Source organism: Cotesia typhae, unplaced genomic scaffold, assembly GCF_013202065.1.
Source record: "Cotesia typhae breed Kobodo isofemale line unplaced genomic scaffold, CoteBio_Ctyphae scaffold_13, whole genome shotgun sequence".
In the NCBI taxonomy this organism is placed as follows: Eukaryota; Metazoa; Arthropoda; class Insecta; order Hymenoptera; family Braconidae; genus Cotesia; species Cotesia typhae.
The window spans coordinates 18,830,962-18,851,632 of record NW_027423774.1 but is presented as its reverse complement, the minus strand read 5'-3'; the positions used below and the strand labels follow the sequence as shown (position 1 = coordinate 18,851,632).

At 31.1% G+C, this 20,671-nt stretch overlaps 3 protein-coding genes across 4 annotated transcripts; all 3 read left to right on the top strand.

Annotated features, from left to right (window-relative positions):
- Positions 1 to 1,411: 1,411 nt before the first annotated feature.
- LOC141534321 (bestrophin-4) lies at positions 1,412 to 6,075 on the top strand. The gene is made up of 5 exons (XM_074253611.1): positions 1,412 to 1,679; positions 2,488 to 3,492; positions 3,746 to 4,066; positions 4,161 to 5,495; positions 5,579 to 6,075. The coding sequence occupies exons 2-5, from the start codon at positions 3,422 to 3,424 to the stop codon at positions 5,961 to 5,963; spliced, it is 2,112 nt and encodes a 703-aa protein (XP_074109712.1). The 5' UTR covers positions 1,412 to 1,679; positions 2,488 to 3,421; the 3' UTR covers positions 5,964 to 6,075.
- Positions 6,076 to 7,486: 1,411 nt separating this feature from the next.
- Positions 7,487 to 20,558, top strand: LOC141534309 (unconventional myosin-XVIIIa). 2 transcript variants are annotated; one of them, XM_074253589.1, is made up of 18 exons: positions 7,487 to 8,803; positions 8,888 to 9,958; positions 10,039 to 10,173; positions 12,434 to 12,625; positions 12,742 to 12,918; positions 13,076 to 13,276; positions 13,389 to 14,758; positions 14,853 to 15,030; positions 15,102 to 15,257; positions 15,345 to 15,566; positions 15,649 to 15,777; positions 15,856 to 15,999; positions 16,080 to 16,169; positions 17,511 to 17,876; positions 17,945 to 18,099; positions 18,206 to 18,329; positions 18,405 to 19,786; positions 19,894 to 20,558. In XM_074253589.1, exons 1-18 carry the CDS (start codon positions 8,669 to 8,671, stop codon positions 19,898 to 19,900), a joined length of 6,234 nt encoding a protein of 2,077 aa, XP_074109690.1. In that variant the 5' UTR covers positions 7,487 to 8,668; the 3' UTR covers positions 19,901 to 20,558. The 2 variants fall into 2 exon arrangements, with proteins under 2 accessions (XP_074109690.1, XP_074109691.1); XM_074253590.1 differs by lacking the exons at positions 7,487 to 8,803; positions 8,888 to 9,958; positions 10,039 to 10,173 and adding an exon at positions 11,376 to 12,304.
- Positions 16,176 to 17,491, top strand: LOC141534349 (uncharacterized). Its single transcript, XM_074253664.1, has one exon. The coding sequence runs from the start codon at positions 16,685 to 16,687 to the stop codon at positions 17,453 to 17,455; it is 771 nt and encodes a 256-aa protein (XP_074109765.1). The 5' UTR covers positions 16,176 to 16,684; the 3' UTR covers positions 17,456 to 17,491.
- Positions 20,559 to 20,671: the final 113 nt, after the last annotated feature.

Sequence of the window (20,671 nt, the reverse complement as noted above, 5' to 3'; positions counted from 1 at the left end):
AATAAATTAAATAATTTTTGTGATTTATAATTTATAATAAAATATATAAAATATATGTACTAAAGTGTATAATAAAAATAGTTTGTAATTATCTTCACTCTTTTATCTATACCTCTCATTTTTAAATGTCAGTCTCATGATAAACCAGAGTAACTGATACTTGTAAAATATTATTTTAGTTGAGTAAAAATATTATTTTTTACTCATTAATATTACTTACAATTAAATAATAAATGTTTATATTAGAAAAATAATTAAACCTGACAAAGTTCGTTAGAATTTCTGAATGATATTGAAGTTAGCTGACAGCTGTCAATTTTTTATTGCTACAAAATTATAGAAAAAAATTCTAATGTCTGTCAATCTCAGATCATATTAAAATTAGCAGACTCATTTTTAATTTTTTAAATTAATAAAAATTTTAAGTAAAATAATAATTAAAAAAAAAATTGCATTTTTTATTTTTCAAATTTCTACATGTCAATTTTTTTTTGCCATAATTTATTTGCTATAAAATTTTTAAAATTATTAAATATGTGCTAAATTAATTTTTATAATTTTTTTGATGAAAATAAATTTAGTAGATATTTAATAATTTTTTTTAACAAATAAATTATGGCAAAAAAAAATTGACATTTAGAAATTAAAAAAAATTAAAAATCATTTTTTTGGAACTAATTTTTTTGTTGAATAAAATTTAAAAATTCTCTTATGACTGCTAACTTTAATGTGATATTTTTTTTGCCATAATTTATTTATTGCAAAAATTCTTTAAATTATCAAACCATGCTAATTTAATTTTCATCAACTTCAGCATCATTTCTTCCGAAGAAATGAAATAAAAAAGCTAATTTGAAGAAACCCGCTTGAGGTGCGCAAAAAAACATATGGAGTGTTAATCCGACACAGAAACAAGCTGCGCAGAAACACGTGATTGATAAAACTGACTGATAATAATAACAACAGCAGGCTTTTGTGTAGTAGAGGGTCGTAACTGTGTTGTAGGGATACGAATCACGTATTCGTAGAACGAAATGCTGCAGGATATATCCTTCCTCTTTCTTTTTCTTTATTCCGTGAGCGTGCAAGTATATGTATCAATGTTCATACCCACCACAAGTAATATACACAATATATATATGTATATACCCGTTGGATAAGCTGCAGTCCGTTACTGCCCTTTGATCGGAGAGTTTACCACACACGTTCACCAATCGTCGTCACTTGACACGCTGTCTGGCCTGACACACAATACCTGGTTATATATATTTAATATTTTGGGTTATACCTTGTGTTTAATAATATATAACAGTGTGTCTGGTTTACGTAATTACTTACCTGTACATTACGCGGTATTGATATGCATGTGTGTGTTTTTTATTATTATTTTAAAAATTATTTCGCTGGATAACCGCTAAAACATGATATGTGATACTAAGTAAATATGATAAAATAATAATAAATGTATAACTATCATTTATATTAAGGCAAACTCAAATTTCTGTGTCACTCGACAATGACTACGCTTATCTTTATCACATATAAAATGGTTATTATAGTACAGTGTCTATGTCACTTAATTTTCAACAATAAAGATTAAATTCATCTACAACGATGCCTTGATAACAGTATTACGGCCTAAATATTTTGATAAAAAATTTATTATTAAAAAAAATTAAGTAAGTAAATGTATATTTTATAAATTTTAGTTATGAAAATTAATTTAGCAGTTATTTTATAATAATTAAAAAAAATTTTTTTATCAAATAAATTATATAAAAAAAATATGACACTGAAGTTAGCAAACGTCTAAAAATGTTTGATTTTTTTTTTTTTTTAATTAAATTACAACTAAAAAAATATTTTTAAGTTTTTCACAAGTGAAATTTTTTTATTTTTTCGTTCAATTGAAATTTCTTCACTAAAAAAAATTTATAAAAATTTTGAAATGTCAGCTAACTTCATTTTCATATTTAATTATTAGAAAAAAAAAAATATTATTAAAAAATTTCACATGTAAAAATTAATAAAAATTATTAGTAAAAATTTTTGGAAGCATTTTTTTATTGTAATTGATTTGTTAAAAAAATTTTTAAAATCAACAACTGACAGCTAACTTCAGTGTTATAAAAAAATTGACATTTATAAATTAAAAAAAATAAAATAATTTAATTTATTTGTCTTATAAAATTGTCACAAATGACTGCTAACATTAATGTCAGATTATGGTTGCTATAGAATTTAATTATTTTGTTACTATCATAGCAATAGTAAGCTGAGTTGTTATTTATTATAATAGTCTCTGCTTATATTACTGTTGTATGAGTTCAATTGTTATTGGTGCACATTACTCTGGTTTTTGCATAATCGATTGACATAATAACACAAATGTTAGTTGTCAACAAATTTTTAATGCACCATTAACTATTAAATAGTTGTTTTTTATGTCAATATTTCCGTTTAATTAGTTTTGGTTTTTTATTTCAGAAGTAAACACTGTTTAGCAAACACGAGACTCTTCTATTTATCGTCACGAGATTAATCATGCGAAGGAATTCTTGGATTTATGACAAATAATGTATATCGAAGTTTTGTGTGTTTAATAATAAATTTAACTTACTAAGATACATGTATACTTTAATAATATACGTTATTGAAGAATACTTGGTTGACAATTGTAAGTAGGGCGATGAAAAGAGTCAAAAGTGCCAGATATAAACTGAGCTTCTTCGAGAGAACAATCATTGTGTAACATTTGAATTTTATTTTTTTTAAGAGTGATTGTAATCATAAATAATTAACGAGCACAAGCAATACACGTAAATAGAAGAAGATGATACCTAATTATTTTCATCGGCTCTGTTCATGTATTGTAGATATGTGAATAAATATTTAAAATAAAGTCAGTATTATTGTCAAGACAAATAATATATATTTATATCAAAAAAGATAATTTGTTAAGTTAAAAAAAAAAAAAAATACTACGATTGAAACATTGCAAGTATTGATGATTCAAGTTACCTTGCACGACTAACTGATTGATAGATATCAAATTATATGTGCGTGCTAAGTATAATTGCATGATATAAATAAAAAATAATGGCTGTAGACATATCTTCCAATGTTAGTAATATTTATATCTACTAAAGGAAAATTGTTAATGGAAAAATTCGCTGCGAGTTATTATTAATGAAGAAATTGATGTGTTTAATTACTCAATTGTTAAACTATAGAATTCTAAGAATTTATTTTTATTAATATAATTGATAAATTGATATTGTGATAATTAACTTTTATTAAGACAATAATGGTCAATATTATTAAATAATTTAAGTTTTAAAAAAATATATTAAATATAAGATTTGTTGTTAATTATTGACTAAAAATTTAACGTTTATTGCGAAGCTTTATACTGTAAAAAATGACTGTGACTTACACTGCTGAAGTAGCCACATGTAGAGGCTTAGGATGTTTTCTTAAATTGTTACTCAGGTAAATTAATTATTCTTTTATATTTTTATTATTTTTAATTCTATTGTAAAATTCTTAGAATATAATTCCGAAGCAAACAATTCCGCGTTTGCGTAATCATTTTTTTTTAACGAATCAAGACAATTATGTTGAATGATTTTCTCAAGTACAATTATGTCTCCAATGATACATTAACACTTAATTATTGCTACAATACGAATATTTATATTATAAAATACAATAACAGGTTTTTTTTTTTTTTTTTTTTTTACAGATGGCGAGCTAGTATTTACAAACTTGTATACATCGATCTGTTACTCTTTCTCACAATTTACTATACACTGTCAATAATTTATCGATTTGCGCTTAATGAAGATGCAAAAAGAAAATTTGAATCAGTTGTTGCTTATTGCAATGAATACAGTGATCTCATACCATTGTCTTTTGTACTTGGTTTTTACGTGAGTATCGTAATGACTAGATGGTGGAACCAATATATAGCTATTCCGTGGCCTGACTCAATTGCCGTCTTTGTATCGGCTACCATTCACGGTAACGATGAGAGAGGAAGACTTATGAGACGTACAATTGTAAGGTATGTTAATAACATGTCCAACAACTAAAAATAACAATAAATAGATGTTAACAATGTAATTTGTCAATACTATTAAATTAAAAATTTTTTACAGGTACGTGTGCGTATGTCTGACATTAGTTCTTTCAAACATATCACCACGAGTGAAGAAACGTTTTCCAACTCTCGATCACTTCGTCGATGCCGGTCTGTTATTGGAAAATGAGCTCGTAATATTTCAAAATTTAAATATGAAGTTTCCGAAGCCGAGCAAACACTGGCTTCCAATAGTATGGGCTTCGAGTATCGTAACACGTGCTAGAAAAGAAGGACGTATTAGAGATGACTTTGCTGTTAAGACTTTAATCGATGAATTGAATAAATTCCGCGGAAATTGCGGAAGGTTGATTCACTATGATACTATTTCAGTGCCGCTTGTCTACACGCAAGTCGTCACAATAGCCGTGTATTCGTATTTTCTCACAACAGTGATGGGCCGTCAGTGGGTCGAGACTACAAAATCAGAGCAAAAATTATCAAATATTTCAAACATAGATCTCTACTTTCCTTTCTTCACGACACTGCAATTTTTTTTCTATATGGGATGGCTAAAAGTCGCTGAGACTTTGATAAACCCATTCGGCGAAGACGACGATGATTTTGAGGTCAATTGGATAGTCGATAGAAATTTACAAGTCAGTTACTTAATTGTCGATGAAATGCATCACGATCACCCTGAATTGATTCGTGACCAGTATTGGGACGAAGTGTTTCCAATAGAGTTGCCTTATACAGCAGCGGCAGAGCCGTTCCGTGAAGAACATCCGGTACCTTCAACCGCTGGTATTCAATTATCAGCCGCTCAACAAGAATTACAGCCGTCCTCAGTACGAATCGACGAAATGAACCCACCGTCCGATTTACCGTACAATAAATTCCGTAGTGATGTAGCAGATGACGCTATGTCGGGAATACACTTCATGTCTGACTCAAAGATGTCCAGGAGCGCCAGCAGAATCAGCAATCGTGATCGTTATAATGGTGGTGGCTCTACAGCAAGTAATATTGGTGAATCTCTCCCTCGCGTCAACAGCGTCACTAGTGTTTTAAAGAGATTGTTTAGTAAAGAAGATAGACCTGATGGTAATGCTAAAACACCCGGAAAAATTCCTAATTCAGGTTCATCTGCTTCACTGCAAAATCGCATGAGCGGCGCAGCAGCTGCCGGTGGCTCTACAAGAATGGGATTTGGAGCTATTGAAGAAGTTGATGAGCAGATGACTATCCAGTCGATACGCGCTGGAGAACCACATCCTCATGTTCAAAGTATTTTTGCTTCTGGACCTCCTCCTCCCAGCGCTCCAGTTGATGTTCCGTCTTACAAAAATCGTCATCATGATTTATTGTCAGTCAGCGCACCGGTTGGAGGTGCAAGACCTCATCGTGTCAGGTAAATTTATTTATTACGTAATTATGAGAATAAAATTTAATTTTTTTTTTAATTTATAAATTTAAATTAATTATTTGGTACAGACCTCAAAGATCTGTGAACAATTCTATTGGATTACCAGTGGGAGGTAGTCCTGCTTCGGATACTCCGATCGACAATCCAGAAGGACCAATGGAAGACAACAATCAGGATAATATAAGTGTCAGATCTTCATCTTCATCTCAAGGCAGTCACAACTTTTCTAATTCTGATGATGACTTCAATCGGCTTAAAAGTGAAAGAATTAAACAGCGAAGAGATAAAGCTATGAGAAAACTTGTTAAAAGTATAGGCAGCAGTCGACAAGGTATTAGTAGTAATATTAGATCTTCCTTGGAACTTGATGGCGAGACATTATTGTTAACAGAATTAGCAGAGGCTTCAAAATTCGCGTTAACTTCTTCACTTAATAAACCCGAAAATGTCTGAACTATTAATTATTTTCTCAGACAGTTTTACGTACTAGTAAATTTATACTTCAATAAAATTTTACAATTTTTACCAACGCTATTTAGGCTAATAAAATTTATATATATATATATAAGCACAAATATTTATTTTTTATTAGAGTTTTTGGATTGTTAAATATTTTAGTTGTTTTAAATATTTTTAAGTGATAAATTGTTACATAGTACACGCAGTAAAAGCTAAAACGTCGATATAGTTGTCACAATTATTAGATAATTTATTAGTGGCCTTTTTTTTATAAAGACACGATAATATGATAGGAATAATAATATTAATTATGATTATAATTATTATTTTTAATAATTGTATTTTTTATTTTATATATTGGGTAATTTTTTAAGTTTATTTTTGAATTAGGACATTTTTTATTTATCATGCAGCAATAAATCTCAATGAAAGTACATATTAATTTATATACCGTAAAACTATATTTAGTAAAAAAATTGAAAAAATATGAATTTAAACGTCTACATGAATTATTTAAAGTCTTTTTAATGTTATAACATTCCAAAAGGCCTACAAATAAGCTGATGGTGCTTTTACAAGGATAGTATTTTATTACTCACAATATATATCACTATATTAGTTATTTTTGTACTAATGTCTATTACAATTATTAATCTGTACAAATTCACTCTAAGGGTTTAAATGTGCCTATTTATAAGTTCATAAAAAGTATGTCTCACTCTATAAATCAAATATTTTATTGTTAATTTATTCATTTTCATGACACAAAAATTTTATAAATTTAATTAAACAATAAATAATTATATAATAAAAATTGCTTACTTAAATTTAATAATAAAAATTTTTTGTGTCAGAATTTTTACAAAAAAAATAATTGTAAATTATTAAAATTGTTTGTAACGTTGTTTAATTATTGTCTTAACTCATTTTATATTATTTTTATCTGTATAACTGTTTTAAAACAAAATTTATAATCAATTTATATATTTTAAAATTATTTGTTTAATTTATAATTATATATTTATTCTGCTAATTATTGTATGTATGTATTTTTTTTTATAATTTATAATAGGCAATGTAAATAATTAAAATATAACGTAAATAAATTTAAATTTCATACTTGCAAAAAAAAAAAAAAATTATGATATTAAAATTAGCAGACATTTGAGAATTTTTTAAATCAATAAAAAAAAATTATTTAAAAAATTGCACTTAAAATTAAAAAAAATTTTCTAACTGTCAAATTTTTTTTTATTTTTTTTTCAATAAAAAAGTCATAAAAATTTTTCGATGTCAGCTGATTTAATTTTCATAAAATAATTTTTTTTACTCCAATTTAAAAATAAAAATTATGCATAATAATTAAAACAAAAAAAAAAAAACACCTGGTCTGGTATTTACGTTCAAATATGTTTGTGATAATTGCACAGGTGTGTGTGCGCATGTGCGTATTTTATTAAGTTTATACATTAGTGTGCGTGCAATACTGCTGCGCCATGACAGTTATTCGAGTTGTGCTGCTCGAGCAGTAGTAAACTGCGTGATAACTCTAATCTATCATTGCATTTAACCGCATATTTGTGGAAATAAATGCACGTAAAAAAGCTATTTAATTAACATAAACCAAAAATATAACAAAAAGGCACAACTATTTAATTGTATCATCAAATAAGTGTGTGACTGCTAGTTATCAAAGAATGTGGTCTTGACGAAAAAAAAAAAAAAAAAAAAGGATAAATATATATACTACAGGCTACTACTTATTACGGTATTTCAGTTATCACAAGTTATATACATAGATAATACATACACATATACCCTTGTGTTTATTTCGTCGACATTTATTCATCACAATCTGTATCCGATTACTTGTTAATAAAGTATCAGCTTTATTGTTTTATAAATAAGTAACGTCTGTTAAAATATTATTGACAGTGGTGTAAAATAATGCCGGCCGAAAATTAAATTAAGTATGTCGATGCCGCGATATTGCATTATATTATAAATAATAACAAATATCATCATATATTTATACAGTGGTTGAGTATTTTTTAAATAATCAAATTAATTAAAAAAAAATATGTTAACTAATATTTAAGTTATTAATGAAAGTAAAAATGTTTTAGCGAAAAAAAAAAAAAAAAAAAAAAAGTTGACAAATATTTGAGTATTAGGTTATTGAGTCAACTGCGTTAGCTTGATTGTTATTGATATATATTTATCACTTAACAATGTTTGTAGGACAAATGGGATGGGCTATTATTAAATACCATAGATAAAAAAATTTCTTTATCAATCTCCAAAGATTAAATATTTATATGCGGTAAAAAAAAAAAGAAACAATTTTGTGCGAGCTTTAAATAAATGGCAGTCACTAGAATTTATACTTTCTAATGTAGCTTAGCTGAGTTAATATATTTATGATTGCATATCAGAAGATGTAAAGAATAAATAGCAATAAAGAAAGAAACATTTTACGGAGTAATTTTTGTAATAAGTGAGAATTTGTGGTTTATGATTGTGAGGAAATGAAAAGAAAGACGAAAGAAACGGTACGTTGGTCATTGAATCCTTTTGTATTCAATGAAATGTGTAACATTACTATTACACTCGGTGTATATTAAAAGATTATTTATAAATACGCTTTTGTAATCGGTAGTGATTAAAGTTTATCTTGTCAGCCTATTGTGAAGAAGAAAATGTTTAACTTTATGAAGAAAACTGCGGAGAAAGATGAAAAAGAAAAACGAAAACGGGAAAAGAAGGAGCGTAAGGATGTAAAAAAACGTGACAGAGGGAGTATGTCTGCTGAAGAATTGCTAAGACTTGATGAGGTACTTTTTTTTTTTAGAGATATTATTTATAATTATTATTATAGTGGAGTAGTTGTTTATTAATTTATTTATTTATTTAAACAGGTACGGAGATCATTGAAAATACGAGGGCGTCGCAAGGAAAAGGAAAAATTGCCAAGTGGAATAACAGCTGATTACAGCGCCTCCTTTTTTGCCCAACTGGATCGTAGCAATCTACTGGAAAATTCGGGCTCAAACTCAAACACTAGCGGCGGTGCAAGTTGGACTCGCGTTGATGGATTGACCCAGAGCGATTCATCAGAGGCATCGTTGACATCTTTAACAAACGTAAGCAGCACAAGTGGTGGTATGAGTGGGATTGGAGGCGGTAAAAGTTTTCCGGCATTGCCTCCAAAGCCCCCGAAACGAGGAATCCTCAAAGGATCGCGTAGCAATATTGCCAGTATGAGTGGAACAAGTACTGAGGGCTCTAACGCAATGTCTAATGGAAATGAATGCGAAAACAACCATTCTGATCCAAGTAACTTACTCGTGAGGAATACACTTCAAAATGAAGTAATTACTTATCAAAATCTTCCCTGTCAGCAGCAGCAGCAGCAGCTGGAGAAAGATGAATTTTGCAGCGAAGAAGAGTCGTCCTCAAACTACTATCACAACTATAATCAACATCATCACAATCAGAGTGACTCGAAGCTTTTACAAGTAATTACAAGTGCCAGCCCTTCTGCTGACTCATTAACAGACACAACAAATTCAAGCTTCGCGACTCCACCCTTCAGTCTTTCCCCGGTTGGAGAGTCTCAGGGTTTTTCACGCTGGAGATCCTCCAATTCTTTTGAAGAGCAAGGGATTCCTCTTCCATTACCTCAAATTATTTCTTTGGTACTTCCCGAGCCCCGGGAGTTGACAATCCAGCGACAACTACCACCAAGAAATGACTTTGGTTTTTCATTACGCCGAGCAGTTATAATCGATCGTACTTCGAGTGGCTCAACACAAAATATCAAGTCCGTTATATTTGCCGAGCCCGGTGCTATTGTTCAAAATAATAATGATACTGGCTTATTGCCTGGCGATCGATTGATTGAGGTCAATGGGATCAATGTTGATAATAAATCCCGAGAAGAAATTATTGATCTCATCAAAGGATCTGGAAATAATGTTGTTGTCAAGGTAATAATAATTAATTAAAATCATTGTAAATATTTATTATCTCTTTTAAATTATTAATAATACTTATTAAATAATTTTAGGTGCAACCAGTTGCTGAGTTGTCAGAATTATCACAGCGAGGAGGATTAGATGGTAGACAAATAGAATTAGCTGCTGCTAATATTCAATGTGGAACCCTAAGACGGTCTGGTAGTTCACGATTTCATCAAAACACGGTAAATAATAATTATAATATTTATAATTTATCATTAAGTTATAATATACTATTAAAAATAATGCCTCGACAATTAGATATTTTTTTTTTTTTTCCCGGTAAATATTACAAGGCTGAAAAGTAAAAGAGACCGCATTATATATTATTACTGTGAGATAAATGTTATGCGAGCGTGTTAATTCGTTTACTACGTTAAAATTTATTATGTTGAACACCGCCAGGCATGTAATACTGTAAATTAAAAATAATTTTTTAGCAATATATATCTATACAGTCTCGTTAACAAGTAACATCTCGGTGCGTTACCATATGGAGAATATGGTATTCAAATAACGGTGTATCTCACCTACTTCTACAAAACGTATACGTAGATGCACTTCTGCTAGTATAACTGAGGAAGGGATACCATACCTCAATGTATTTCAGATTGTAGCATGTTAAGTAATGGAATAATCGAGTAAATGGTAATCACATAAGTATATCATTTTAATCAAAATTACATACGAATCTCAAATATCACGCCAAAGCTAAAGCTAAAGACCTTATTGCATAATTTTATATTTTTTTTTTTTCCATCAATCAGGATCAATTAATTATTTAAATAATTAAATTAAATTAAATTATCAACTATCAAATAATTGAATTATGTCGTTTCTTTGTAAACATTTGAGTGTTTGAAGTTATCTCATATGTCTTTATATGGTAACGATTGACTCATGAAACAGGTATATAGATAGGTATATATATTTTATGACTTTTTTATAATTGTGATATTAAAGTATAAAGCATGAAGGTTCGCTTTGGAACCGTAAATCTTTTATTGAATTTTAATTTATTCAAAGATTTACTAACACACATTTATTATTGATGATGGATGATGGTTTATGTGTACCACACACACACATCTGCGTGTATAAATTGGTGACACAACTCTTATATAAATATATATAATATAATAAGTAAAGTATAAGATAAAAGTAACAGCGATCGTGGGCATACCACGCCTCGCTTATTGAACTCGTCACCGTCGTCGTCGCAACCGCCATTCTCCCATTCACAGTCATAGTTGATTCGAGCACACACGTAATGTAACACACAGTAAATCAAGCACGAGGTGTGTTTGTCGCTGTTTGCTGTTTTGTTTTGTTATTGTATTTTTTATTTATGATTAATTTTTAAATGTGCAATTGGAGTAAAAAATTTATATGAATATTAATTAAAAAGAAATTGTAAAAATAATTAAAAAAAAAAAAAAAACATTTGTTATTGTTAAATAAGTATAATGAAATTGTAAAATTAAAATTAAGTGAAATGTTTGTTAAAATATTTATTGAGATTGATTTAATTTTTTGCAAAGCAATAATGTACACAAAAAAAGAATTAATTGATAAATTTTCTAATTGTGGATAAGCCAATTGGTTGGCTTGCTCGATTGGTCGGTGGATCATCATTAAGTCAAGAGTATTGACTTATTTATAGGATTTGAGTGTGTGTGTATGTGATAAATAGCGATACTTGAATTTGCTGCTTTTAAATATTTTATACTGTACGGTGTACAACACAACCAGTCAAATGAAAGTTTCTTTACGCAAGTCTCCGGTACATTATAATTTTGTTTAAAAAGAAAGTTTACGTAGCTTCTCGTTATAAAACAACACCAACAACTAATTATGTCTTCGGATTCTGGGATTAAAAAATATTATTTAAAACGTAATAATTGGGTGGAGAGTTTGCGAAGCGGGGTAGCTAATGATCGTTATAAAAAATTAGAAGACGGTTGGGATGATACTAATATTATAAAACATCCTCGTGAAAAAAAGTGGCAAATAACAATGAACGGAGGCTACACGGTAGACAGTATCGATGGAAAAATAATAGAATCTAATTCACGTCGTAAATCCACCTCCCGTTTGTCTCTTTGCAGTAAAAATTTAAAAAGAAATAATAATAAACGGCATTACAAGTCTTCCGGTAATGTTATCGAATGGGAAAAATTATTGGAAATGGCATCGGCGAGAAAACTTGCTAAAAATAAACGTTTATTTAATAATCCGCTTCAGGCTATGAGTGAAACTTGTTTATTAAAAGACTTGACATTGCTTCTTGAGGATAAAGTGTCACAACACGATCAGGTAGAATTTATTCATTATGAAAAAATGAAAAAGAAAAATTATATTTTTTTTTTCTAATGATAGTTTTAATTTAAATTATTTATTTATTTATTAATTTTTTTTTTTTTTTTTTTTTTTTTTTTTTTGCAGGCAAGAAGTGAAAAACATTTGGCTGAAGAACAATCGTGGCTTGCATCAGAACACATGTGGCTTTTACATCGAGGTGGATTTACATTAGCAACAAGATCAGAAGCGTCGGCTGATCCCGATACGGGTAAATTGAGAATAAAACTTGTTCCCGGTGGTGAAGAACTTCTTGTAGACGAGGAAGATGTGGAGAAGGTAAAAAAAAATTTCCATTGTATTTTAATGGATTATATATATTTAAAAAAAAAAAATATTATATTATTGAATATATTTAAGTTTCATCGATTAAATTTAATTTATTCAACTGTTAGGCAAATCCACCTCAGTTTGACATGGTCGAAGAGCTCTCTCAACTGCGATTTCTCAATGAATCTTCAGTACTGCACACGATGAGACAGAGATACGCAAATAATCTTATTCATACCTACGCTGGCGACAGCATGGTAGTGATTAATCCTGTCGCGCCCCTGGCAATCTACTCGGAAAAGGTCACTATCACTTTCAATTTTTTCTTATATTATACACTTGCATAATACAAATATATAGAATATATTTATCATATATTAATAAATTTAACTCTATTTTATATTTATAATTTTATACGCTTATATAGTTAACCATATATACTTATGTGCATAAATACAGGTAGTGCATATGTTCAAAGGCTGCAAAAATGAAGATATGCCACCGCATATATACGCAATGGCACAATCCGCCTACAGAGGAATGCTTGCGACAAGAAGAGATCATTCACTCGTTTTTCTAGGTCGCAGCGGAGCTGGAAAAACAACAAACTTCAAACACGCCTTACACTATCTCATTCTAGCTGCGGGGACTGTTAATAAAGTATTTATTTATTTTTATTACAATAATTAAATTATTAAAGAATATATATTACATTCAACTTATCAGTGATTAATTGGTAATTATAATTAAATTTTTCTATTTTTTATTACAGATACTCACTATTGAGAAATTAAATGCCTTGTTTACGATCCTTGAAGTCTTTGGAAACAGCAAAACGCATATGAATTCCAATGCGACTCGATTCACACAAATATTTAGCTTAGACTTTGATCAGTCTGGCCAAATAGCTTCTGCAAGTATTCAAGTTTTGCTGCTAGAAAAATCACGAATAGGAAGACGAAATAACGGTGACCCGACTTTTCATATTATTTATCGATTGCTCGCTGGAGCAGAAGGACAATTGCGTAAAGAATTGTATCTCGGTAATTTGGTGACTGAAAATAATCCTTTTATTACACCGCTGCAAAAACACGAAGAAAAACAACGCGCTGTTGTTGATTTCAATCGCATTGTTGGAGCATTCAAAATATTAGGAATATCGGAAGCTGATGAAAAAGTCATCTGGACAGTTATTGCGGGTATATATCACTTGAGTTGTGCTGGTGCGGTAAAAACAAATATTAATTCTCAATCAAGCCGTTGGCAATTTGTTCGAGCGGAGTGCGCTGAAAAAGCAGCCAATCTTTTGGGTACGAGTGTCGAAGAACTCAGTAGAATAATATTTTCTTCCAACGCCGACGGGATTGCAACAACTACTGGAAGTCTTGGTGGTGGTAGCAGAGGTTCTTTACGAGCGTCAAGTCCCACTGATAGTGCTTCAAATTATTCAGGACTTGACGCCCTTGAGGGATTTATCGTCAGTCTTTATACAGAAGTATTCCATTGTGTTGCTTCGCTTATCAATAAAGTAATATCATCTCCTGTCCACACGGTATCCTCGCTTTTGCTTTGTGATACACCTGGATTTCAAAATCCAGCCTCCTGTGGTCATCAAACTGGTGCTAACTTTGAAGATCTCTGTCATAATTATTTACAAGAGCGTCTTCAATTATTATTTCACTATTCTAGCTTAGTAGCTCCAAAAAATCGGTATATACAAGAGGGAATAAATATTGAACACGATGAAGATTATGACGAAGAAAACAGTGGTGTTGGATCACCACAAGATCTTATTTCGCTTGTTGACCGCGGTCAGCAAAATACTGCGACCATGATACGTTCAAGCCAAAATGATCTGACCGGTAGATTTCAGGGAGAGAAAAAAGGACTTTTGTGGCTTCTTGATGAAGAAGCTGTTTGCGCTGGAGGCAGCGATGAATCTTTTATGGACCGGTTATTTTCGTTATACGGTGATCGTGATTACCAGCTTTTACTGAGAAAAGCTCCCGGTAATAACCAATTTGTTCTTCAGCATTTGCAAGGGACCAATCCAGTATTGTATACTGCTACCGGATGGTTAAAGGCCACTCGGGAAAATCCAGTTACTAAAAGTGCCATTAATATTTTACAAGAAAGCACGAGGTTTGTTATTGTTAAATCATTTAATTAACTTTATTCCAAGTATTTATTAACTTTATTTTTTTTTTTTTTTTTTTTTTTTTTTTTTTTTCTACAGAGAGGATGTCAATAGACTTTTTGTTCAAGTACGAAGTACTGGAATTACTGGAGCACTAATGACTAGTTCCATATCCGGATTAGAAGGCTCACAATCATTAAGAAGAGCTTCTAGTATTCGACGAACATTCTCAACAGTTAAAAGGAAAAGCGCTTGTCTTCAAATTAAATTCACTGTTGTAAGTGTAAATTTATATTTCTCTAACTGTTAAATTTTAATAGATAAATAAAAAAAAATTTTTTTTTTTAGGATGGAATTATAGAAACATTGAGACGGACTCGTGTTAAATTTGTCCACTGTTTGTTGCCACAACACAATTCTGGCTGCACTGATAAATCATTTGTCACGATGAAATTACCGAAAAATGATAATGGTGTTATTAACGTTCCACTACTACGTTCACAAGTAATAATAATTATGAAAAATTACATGTTAGAGTTATTTTAATTATAAACGTGAAAGAATTTATTTAAACACTTATAATTACTGTAGATTCGTGGCGGACAAATAATTGATGCAATGCGTCTTCACAAAGTTGGATTTCCAAAGCATTTACCACTCGGTGAATTCAGGCGCCGCTTTGGATTACTTTCTAGTGATTATGCGGCTAATGTACGCTCATCAAGTCCTGTCGAAGACGAACGTAGAGTTGTGGAAGACATGCTATTGACTATGGACGTCGACGCTGCATCTTACCGCGTTGGTCAGAGTCAGGTAAAATATTTATTATTAATATTGTCATACACATTAAAACTCTAAAATTCATAAAACTAAAAAAAATAATTATTTTGTTTAGATATTCTTCAGAGCCGGTGCTCTAGAGCGACTTGAGTCTCAACGAGATGAAAAGTTGACGGGCCACATTGTGCTTTTGCAAGCAAGATGTAGAGGTTACTTAGCGCGTAAAAAACTTAATACATTAAAGGTACTTTAAAAATTTTATATTTATTTATTTTTTTTTTTTTAGTGAAAAAATTTATTTTAAATAATCAAAATTTTTCAGCTTCAAGATTTGGCTGTAAGATGTATACAGCGAAATGTAAGGAAACTTATGTCTGTCCGTGAGTGGCCTTGGTGGAGACTCTACGTAAAAGTAGCGCCTTTATTAAACGTTCATCGCACTGAAGATCAGTTAAAAGCACGAACGGTTAGATAAAATGATAAAATTAAAAATTGTCAATAATTAGATTTGTAAAAAAATTAATAAACTATTTTTTATCATTACAGGAAGAGCTCGAGTTATTGAGAGCTAAAGTTGAAAAATTGGAACAAGAAAGAAATCATCTAAAGCACGACAATGTCAAATTGGAAGCTAAAGTAAGTTTTATTTTTAAATTTACGGTTATAAAAATAAAATTTCTAAAGTATAAGTTAAAAGACAATTAGTGTTAGTAATTAGGAGAGATCTTAATTATTCGACTCTTATTTTATATCTTGTTTTTTTTTTTTTTTTTTTTTTTTTTTTTTTATTTGTAATCATTTAACCGATTTCTCAGCCCACCATGTAGTAAATTTGGCGGAGATCCAAAAACCAATAGTTTCTCTTGAGTTCTCTCTTTTTAATGTAGTCTCTTTCACTCTTTGACTTAGAATAACTTGAAAGTGATCACTATTACCCATCGCCCGTCGTTATCGTCCGTGGTGTCTACAGTTGATGCAGTCAGCTGCACCTACTCGATTCTCCTAAACTTATTTGTTATGCAACATATCATAACATGTCTAATAAGTGTTTAAAAAGTGTAAAGACGTAAGCGTAGTGATAAAAAAAAAAATTAATTTAAATGTCAAGTTAAAATTTTGAAATTAAACCGAAAATAATTAAAATATTAATTATGTCCGAAAGTATTTCATCTTTAGACGTAATGCCTACGAACGAATTTCCGCTGCCTCAATTATCATTGAACAGCTATAACTCTCGACCAATAAACAGAGTCGCTATTGTAACACCAACATCATTGTCGCGTAATAATAATTACAATGATGATATAACTAGTTTTACTCGTAGCCCGACACCTAGTTTAGTTAGTTCAGTGTCTCTGTCAAGTAAATCTTACTCTAGATCATCGCTATGCCGAGATTCAACATTCAGTTCAAATAATTTTTTAAGATCAGCAACTCCTCGGCGTTTTTTCCCGCAAGACAACAGTCTAGCCAACTTTTCGCTTAAACATGATTTGTCAAAAAAAGAACAAGCGCCGGTTGTGTTTGACGCGAGTTTAAATTTTGTCCTGGGTATTGATAAGCAAAAAGTACGGCAATCATTTCGACCCACAGCCTCACACTTGGAACCAGAAACAGCCTCCTCGCTTTTGACCTCGCGTATCGCGCAATTTCTTCAGCGAACCGACCATATCATGCAAGAGTGGAAAAGATGCGGGCGAAATACTAATGACAATGAATTGGACTATTTATCAATGCCTTATGATAAAAATCGACCGCTTGGTAAGAGCAAAAGCGCGGCTAACATTATGATCAAGGGCTTTCAGTACTTCAATAGAGCCAATAGTGCCGCTAGAAGCCTCTCTAATTATAATAATCTCCGATCTAGATTGTCAGAAGATAGAACTTTATCTGAGTGTGATGATGAGGTAGCAATTGCTTGATGATAATTATTTTTTTTTTTTTTTTTTTATTTAATTATTTTAATTTATTTTTCAGTTGAGTGTATTGACTGCTGATTACGCGGAGGAGCACTCGACCTCGACATTGGCAGCTGAGCGGATAGACGCTGAAACCTCAGAACGACTTCGCTTGGAACGTCAACTCGAAGATGTTACTGAGACAAATAAAACGCTGCAGCAAACTACTGAAAGATTGGAAATGGAGCTGCTCTATTCGAGGGCTGCTGATTTAAATCAAATAACTCTCGATGGCGAGGACAATAATCAAGAGGATGGCGGTATTTATAAACAGAGATACGAACACGCTATCCGTGAGCTGGAATTTACCAAAAGAAAAATGGCTCAACAGCATGAAGATGATTTGGAGCAGCTTGTTGGTCTTAAAAAACAGTTGGAGAAAAAGGTAGGATTTTTCTTTTTTTTTATTTTGATTTAAATAATAGTTGTTTTATTAAATTTATTTGATTTTAGCTTGCTGATGCCTACGAGGAAGTCGAGGAGCAACGGCAGGTAGTCAGTCAGTGGAAACGAAGAGTCCAAAAACTTAATGGCGAGATGCATGACTTACGACTGCTTCTCGAAGAACAGACTGCCCGTAATAATTTGTTAGAGAAGAAACAGCGGAAGTATGTTCTATTAATAATTTTTATTGCATTTTAACGATTGTTTAGATTTTTTTTTTTTTTTTTAATTGAAATTTGTGATTTTAATGTCAATTTTATTTATTCTTAGATTTGATTCTGAAACGCAGAATCTTATGGATGATTTAAGACAAGAAAAAGCACAACGGGAAAGACTTTTACGTGAAAAAGAAATAGCTGTCGCTGAAAAGTTCACTATTGAACAAAATTTAAGCGTAAGTTTATTATTTATTAATATAAATATTTAAATATTCCGTATTTATTTTTATGATTATTTTTTTTTTTAATAGGATTGCAAATTGGAAATGGAATTACAAGAAGAAAGACTGGCAACTTTGTCTCAAGAGCTGGAGGAATTGAGTTACGGCGGTAAGACAGAAGAAGAAGTAATGCAGCTGAAAAAATCAAAACACGAACTAGAGAAAAAATGTAAAGATCAAGAAGAAGAACTTGACGATCTTGCAGGGCAAGTTCAATTGCTCGAGCAAGCTAAATTGCGTTTAGAAATGAGTATCGAGCAGCAGCGAAAGGAAATGCGTAAAGAAATTCAACAGAAAGATGACGAACTGGAGGACATTCGTGGCAATGCTCACAAAAAAGTCAAAGCTCTGGAGTCTCAGTTGGAAAATGAACACGAGGAGCGGACAATTTTATTGAGAGAAAAGCATGAATTGGAGAGACGGCTGGTGGCGTTTGAAGAGCAAGGTCGCAATGATCGCGCTGCGGAAGCTGATGTAACTCAGCGATTAAAGAGAGATCTTCGGAGAACTCGAGCGCTTTTGCGCGATGCTCAGACAATGCTTGAACGGTCTAAGAGCGACGCGACAGGCAAAGTGGCGTTACGACAGTTGAAAAATCAATTGGAAGACGCTCAATGTGCTCAAGCAGTTGCTGTTAAAGCCAAGCAAGCGCTCGAACAAGAATTAAACGAGACTCAAGCGGCGTTGGATGAAGTCTCTCGGAGCAAGTCTGAAGCCGAGGATCGTGCTAATGCCGCAAATCGCGAGCGTACAGAGTTGATATCACAGCTTGAAGAAAATGAAGAAGAGTTGGCACAAGTATTGAAAAAGTACCGCACGACAGTGCAACAACTTTCTACGGAGCAAGCTGCATTGCAGGAAGCTCAGGTACAAATAGCTGCGCTCGAAGCTGAAAAATCGTCACTAAAAGACCAGCTGATGGAACTCAGCCAGCGACTCGAGTCGGTCGAGCAACTTGGCGATCCTACAGCCAACAGTCTCGTTACTCGGCGACTCGAATTTCGCGTAAAGGAGCTTGAAAGCAAGCTAGATCTAGAGCAAACTACTCGGGCGAGGCTCGAGACTCAGATTACACGTTTAAAAGAAAATGTTGATAAGCTGCAAACCGAGTCAGCGTTGCTCAGAACCAAGGAACAGACTGCACAGGACACTGCCAGAAGATTGCAGCGGTCTTTAAGGGAAGCCAAAGAGGAAGCCACTTGCGCGGTCGCAAGGGAACAAGAGTCTACTCGTGTTAGACGAGATCTTGAAAAGGCTCTTGAAACCGCCGAAGCTGAAACTAAATTAGCTCGAGATGATCTTAGGCTCGCACTACAACGAATCGATGATCTACAAAGCGCAATACAAGGCGAGCTAGATTTAGATTGCAGTGAGGAGGCTTCCACTACTACCGACAATAACAGCAGTGACAGGTAATTATTTATCGCTATTTGTTTGCTTTTGTTATTTTATGTTCTTACTACTCGTCTACTAATTTATTTATATGTCATTTTTTTTTTTTTTTTTTTTTTTGTTACAGCGAATAAAATTAATCGGTCGTCATTTTTAGTTCAAGTACAATATTATTAATAATAACTGCAAAGGAAGAATATTTATAAAAAAAATTTAACTGCTACAAATAATGATCAAAAGAAGTAACAATAATTATGCATTTTTTAAAATTATTTCAATCTTTGCACGAGAAACAATTTTTTTTTTTCTTAGACTTTATATAATTAGCTTCTTATTTATTTAAATGATTATGCATTTTTTTTCTTTTAAAGTTTTTTATGTCAAGGAGAAAAAAAAATTGCAATTATTATTTTTATTTATTTACACTCACCCGTTGACTCAACGAAATAATTAATGTCACATGTGAGCGTTATTCAATTAAAGACTTGATTTTTAAAAATGTATACTTAAAAATAATTATATTTTATTGAATCTATTGAATAAATTTTTAAACTATGCATCAAATCAATTACAATAGTTTTAAAAAAATTTATTGATTTGTTTTTGATGTTGTAGATTGAAAAGGAAATATTTAATTATTTTTTCTCCTTGTAATTATGAAAAAAAAAATATAAAATGTACGAATTTATACTTTGATATTAATTATCTTTACATAAAATAAGTTCCTTATGTAACAAATGTTGAAAATCTGACTAGTAGTTAAAACAAAATAATAAAATAATTGTTCAAATATCTATTATTTAATTTAACAAGATAAATTCTATCTAAGTTATTGCTTTGTATAATGCATATCTTATTTAATTATTCATTATTGTATTTTACTGTTAATGCATTCCTTAATAAAA

Coding starts and splice junctions, on each gene's coding strand:
- LOC141534321 (XM_074253611.1), top strand. CDS start 3,422: ATGACTGTGACTTACACTGCTGAAGTAGCCACATGTAGAGGCTTAGGA. Junction 3,493..3,745: donor TTTCTTAAATTGTTACTCAG/GTAAATTAATTA, acceptor TTTTTTTTACAG/ATGGCGAGCTAGTATTTACA. Junction 4,067..4,160: donor ATGAGACGTACAATTGTAAG/GTATGTTAATAA, acceptor AATTTTTTACAG/GTACGTGTGCGTATGTCTGA.
- LOC141534349 (XM_074253664.1), top strand. CDS start 16,685: ATGTCCGAAAGTATTTCATCTTTAGACGTAATGCCTACGAACGAATTT.
- LOC141534309 (XM_074253589.1), top strand. CDS start 8,669: ATGTTTAACTTTATGAAGAAAACTGCGGAGAAAGATGAAAAAGAAAAA. Junction 12,919..13,075: donor TGGCAATCTACTCGGAAAAG/GTCACTATCACT, acceptor GCATAAATACAG/GTAGTGCATATGTTCAAAGG. Junction 13,277..13,388: donor CTGCGGGGACTGTTAATAAA/GTATTTATTTAT, acceptor TTTTTATTACAG/ATACTCACTATTGAGAAATT.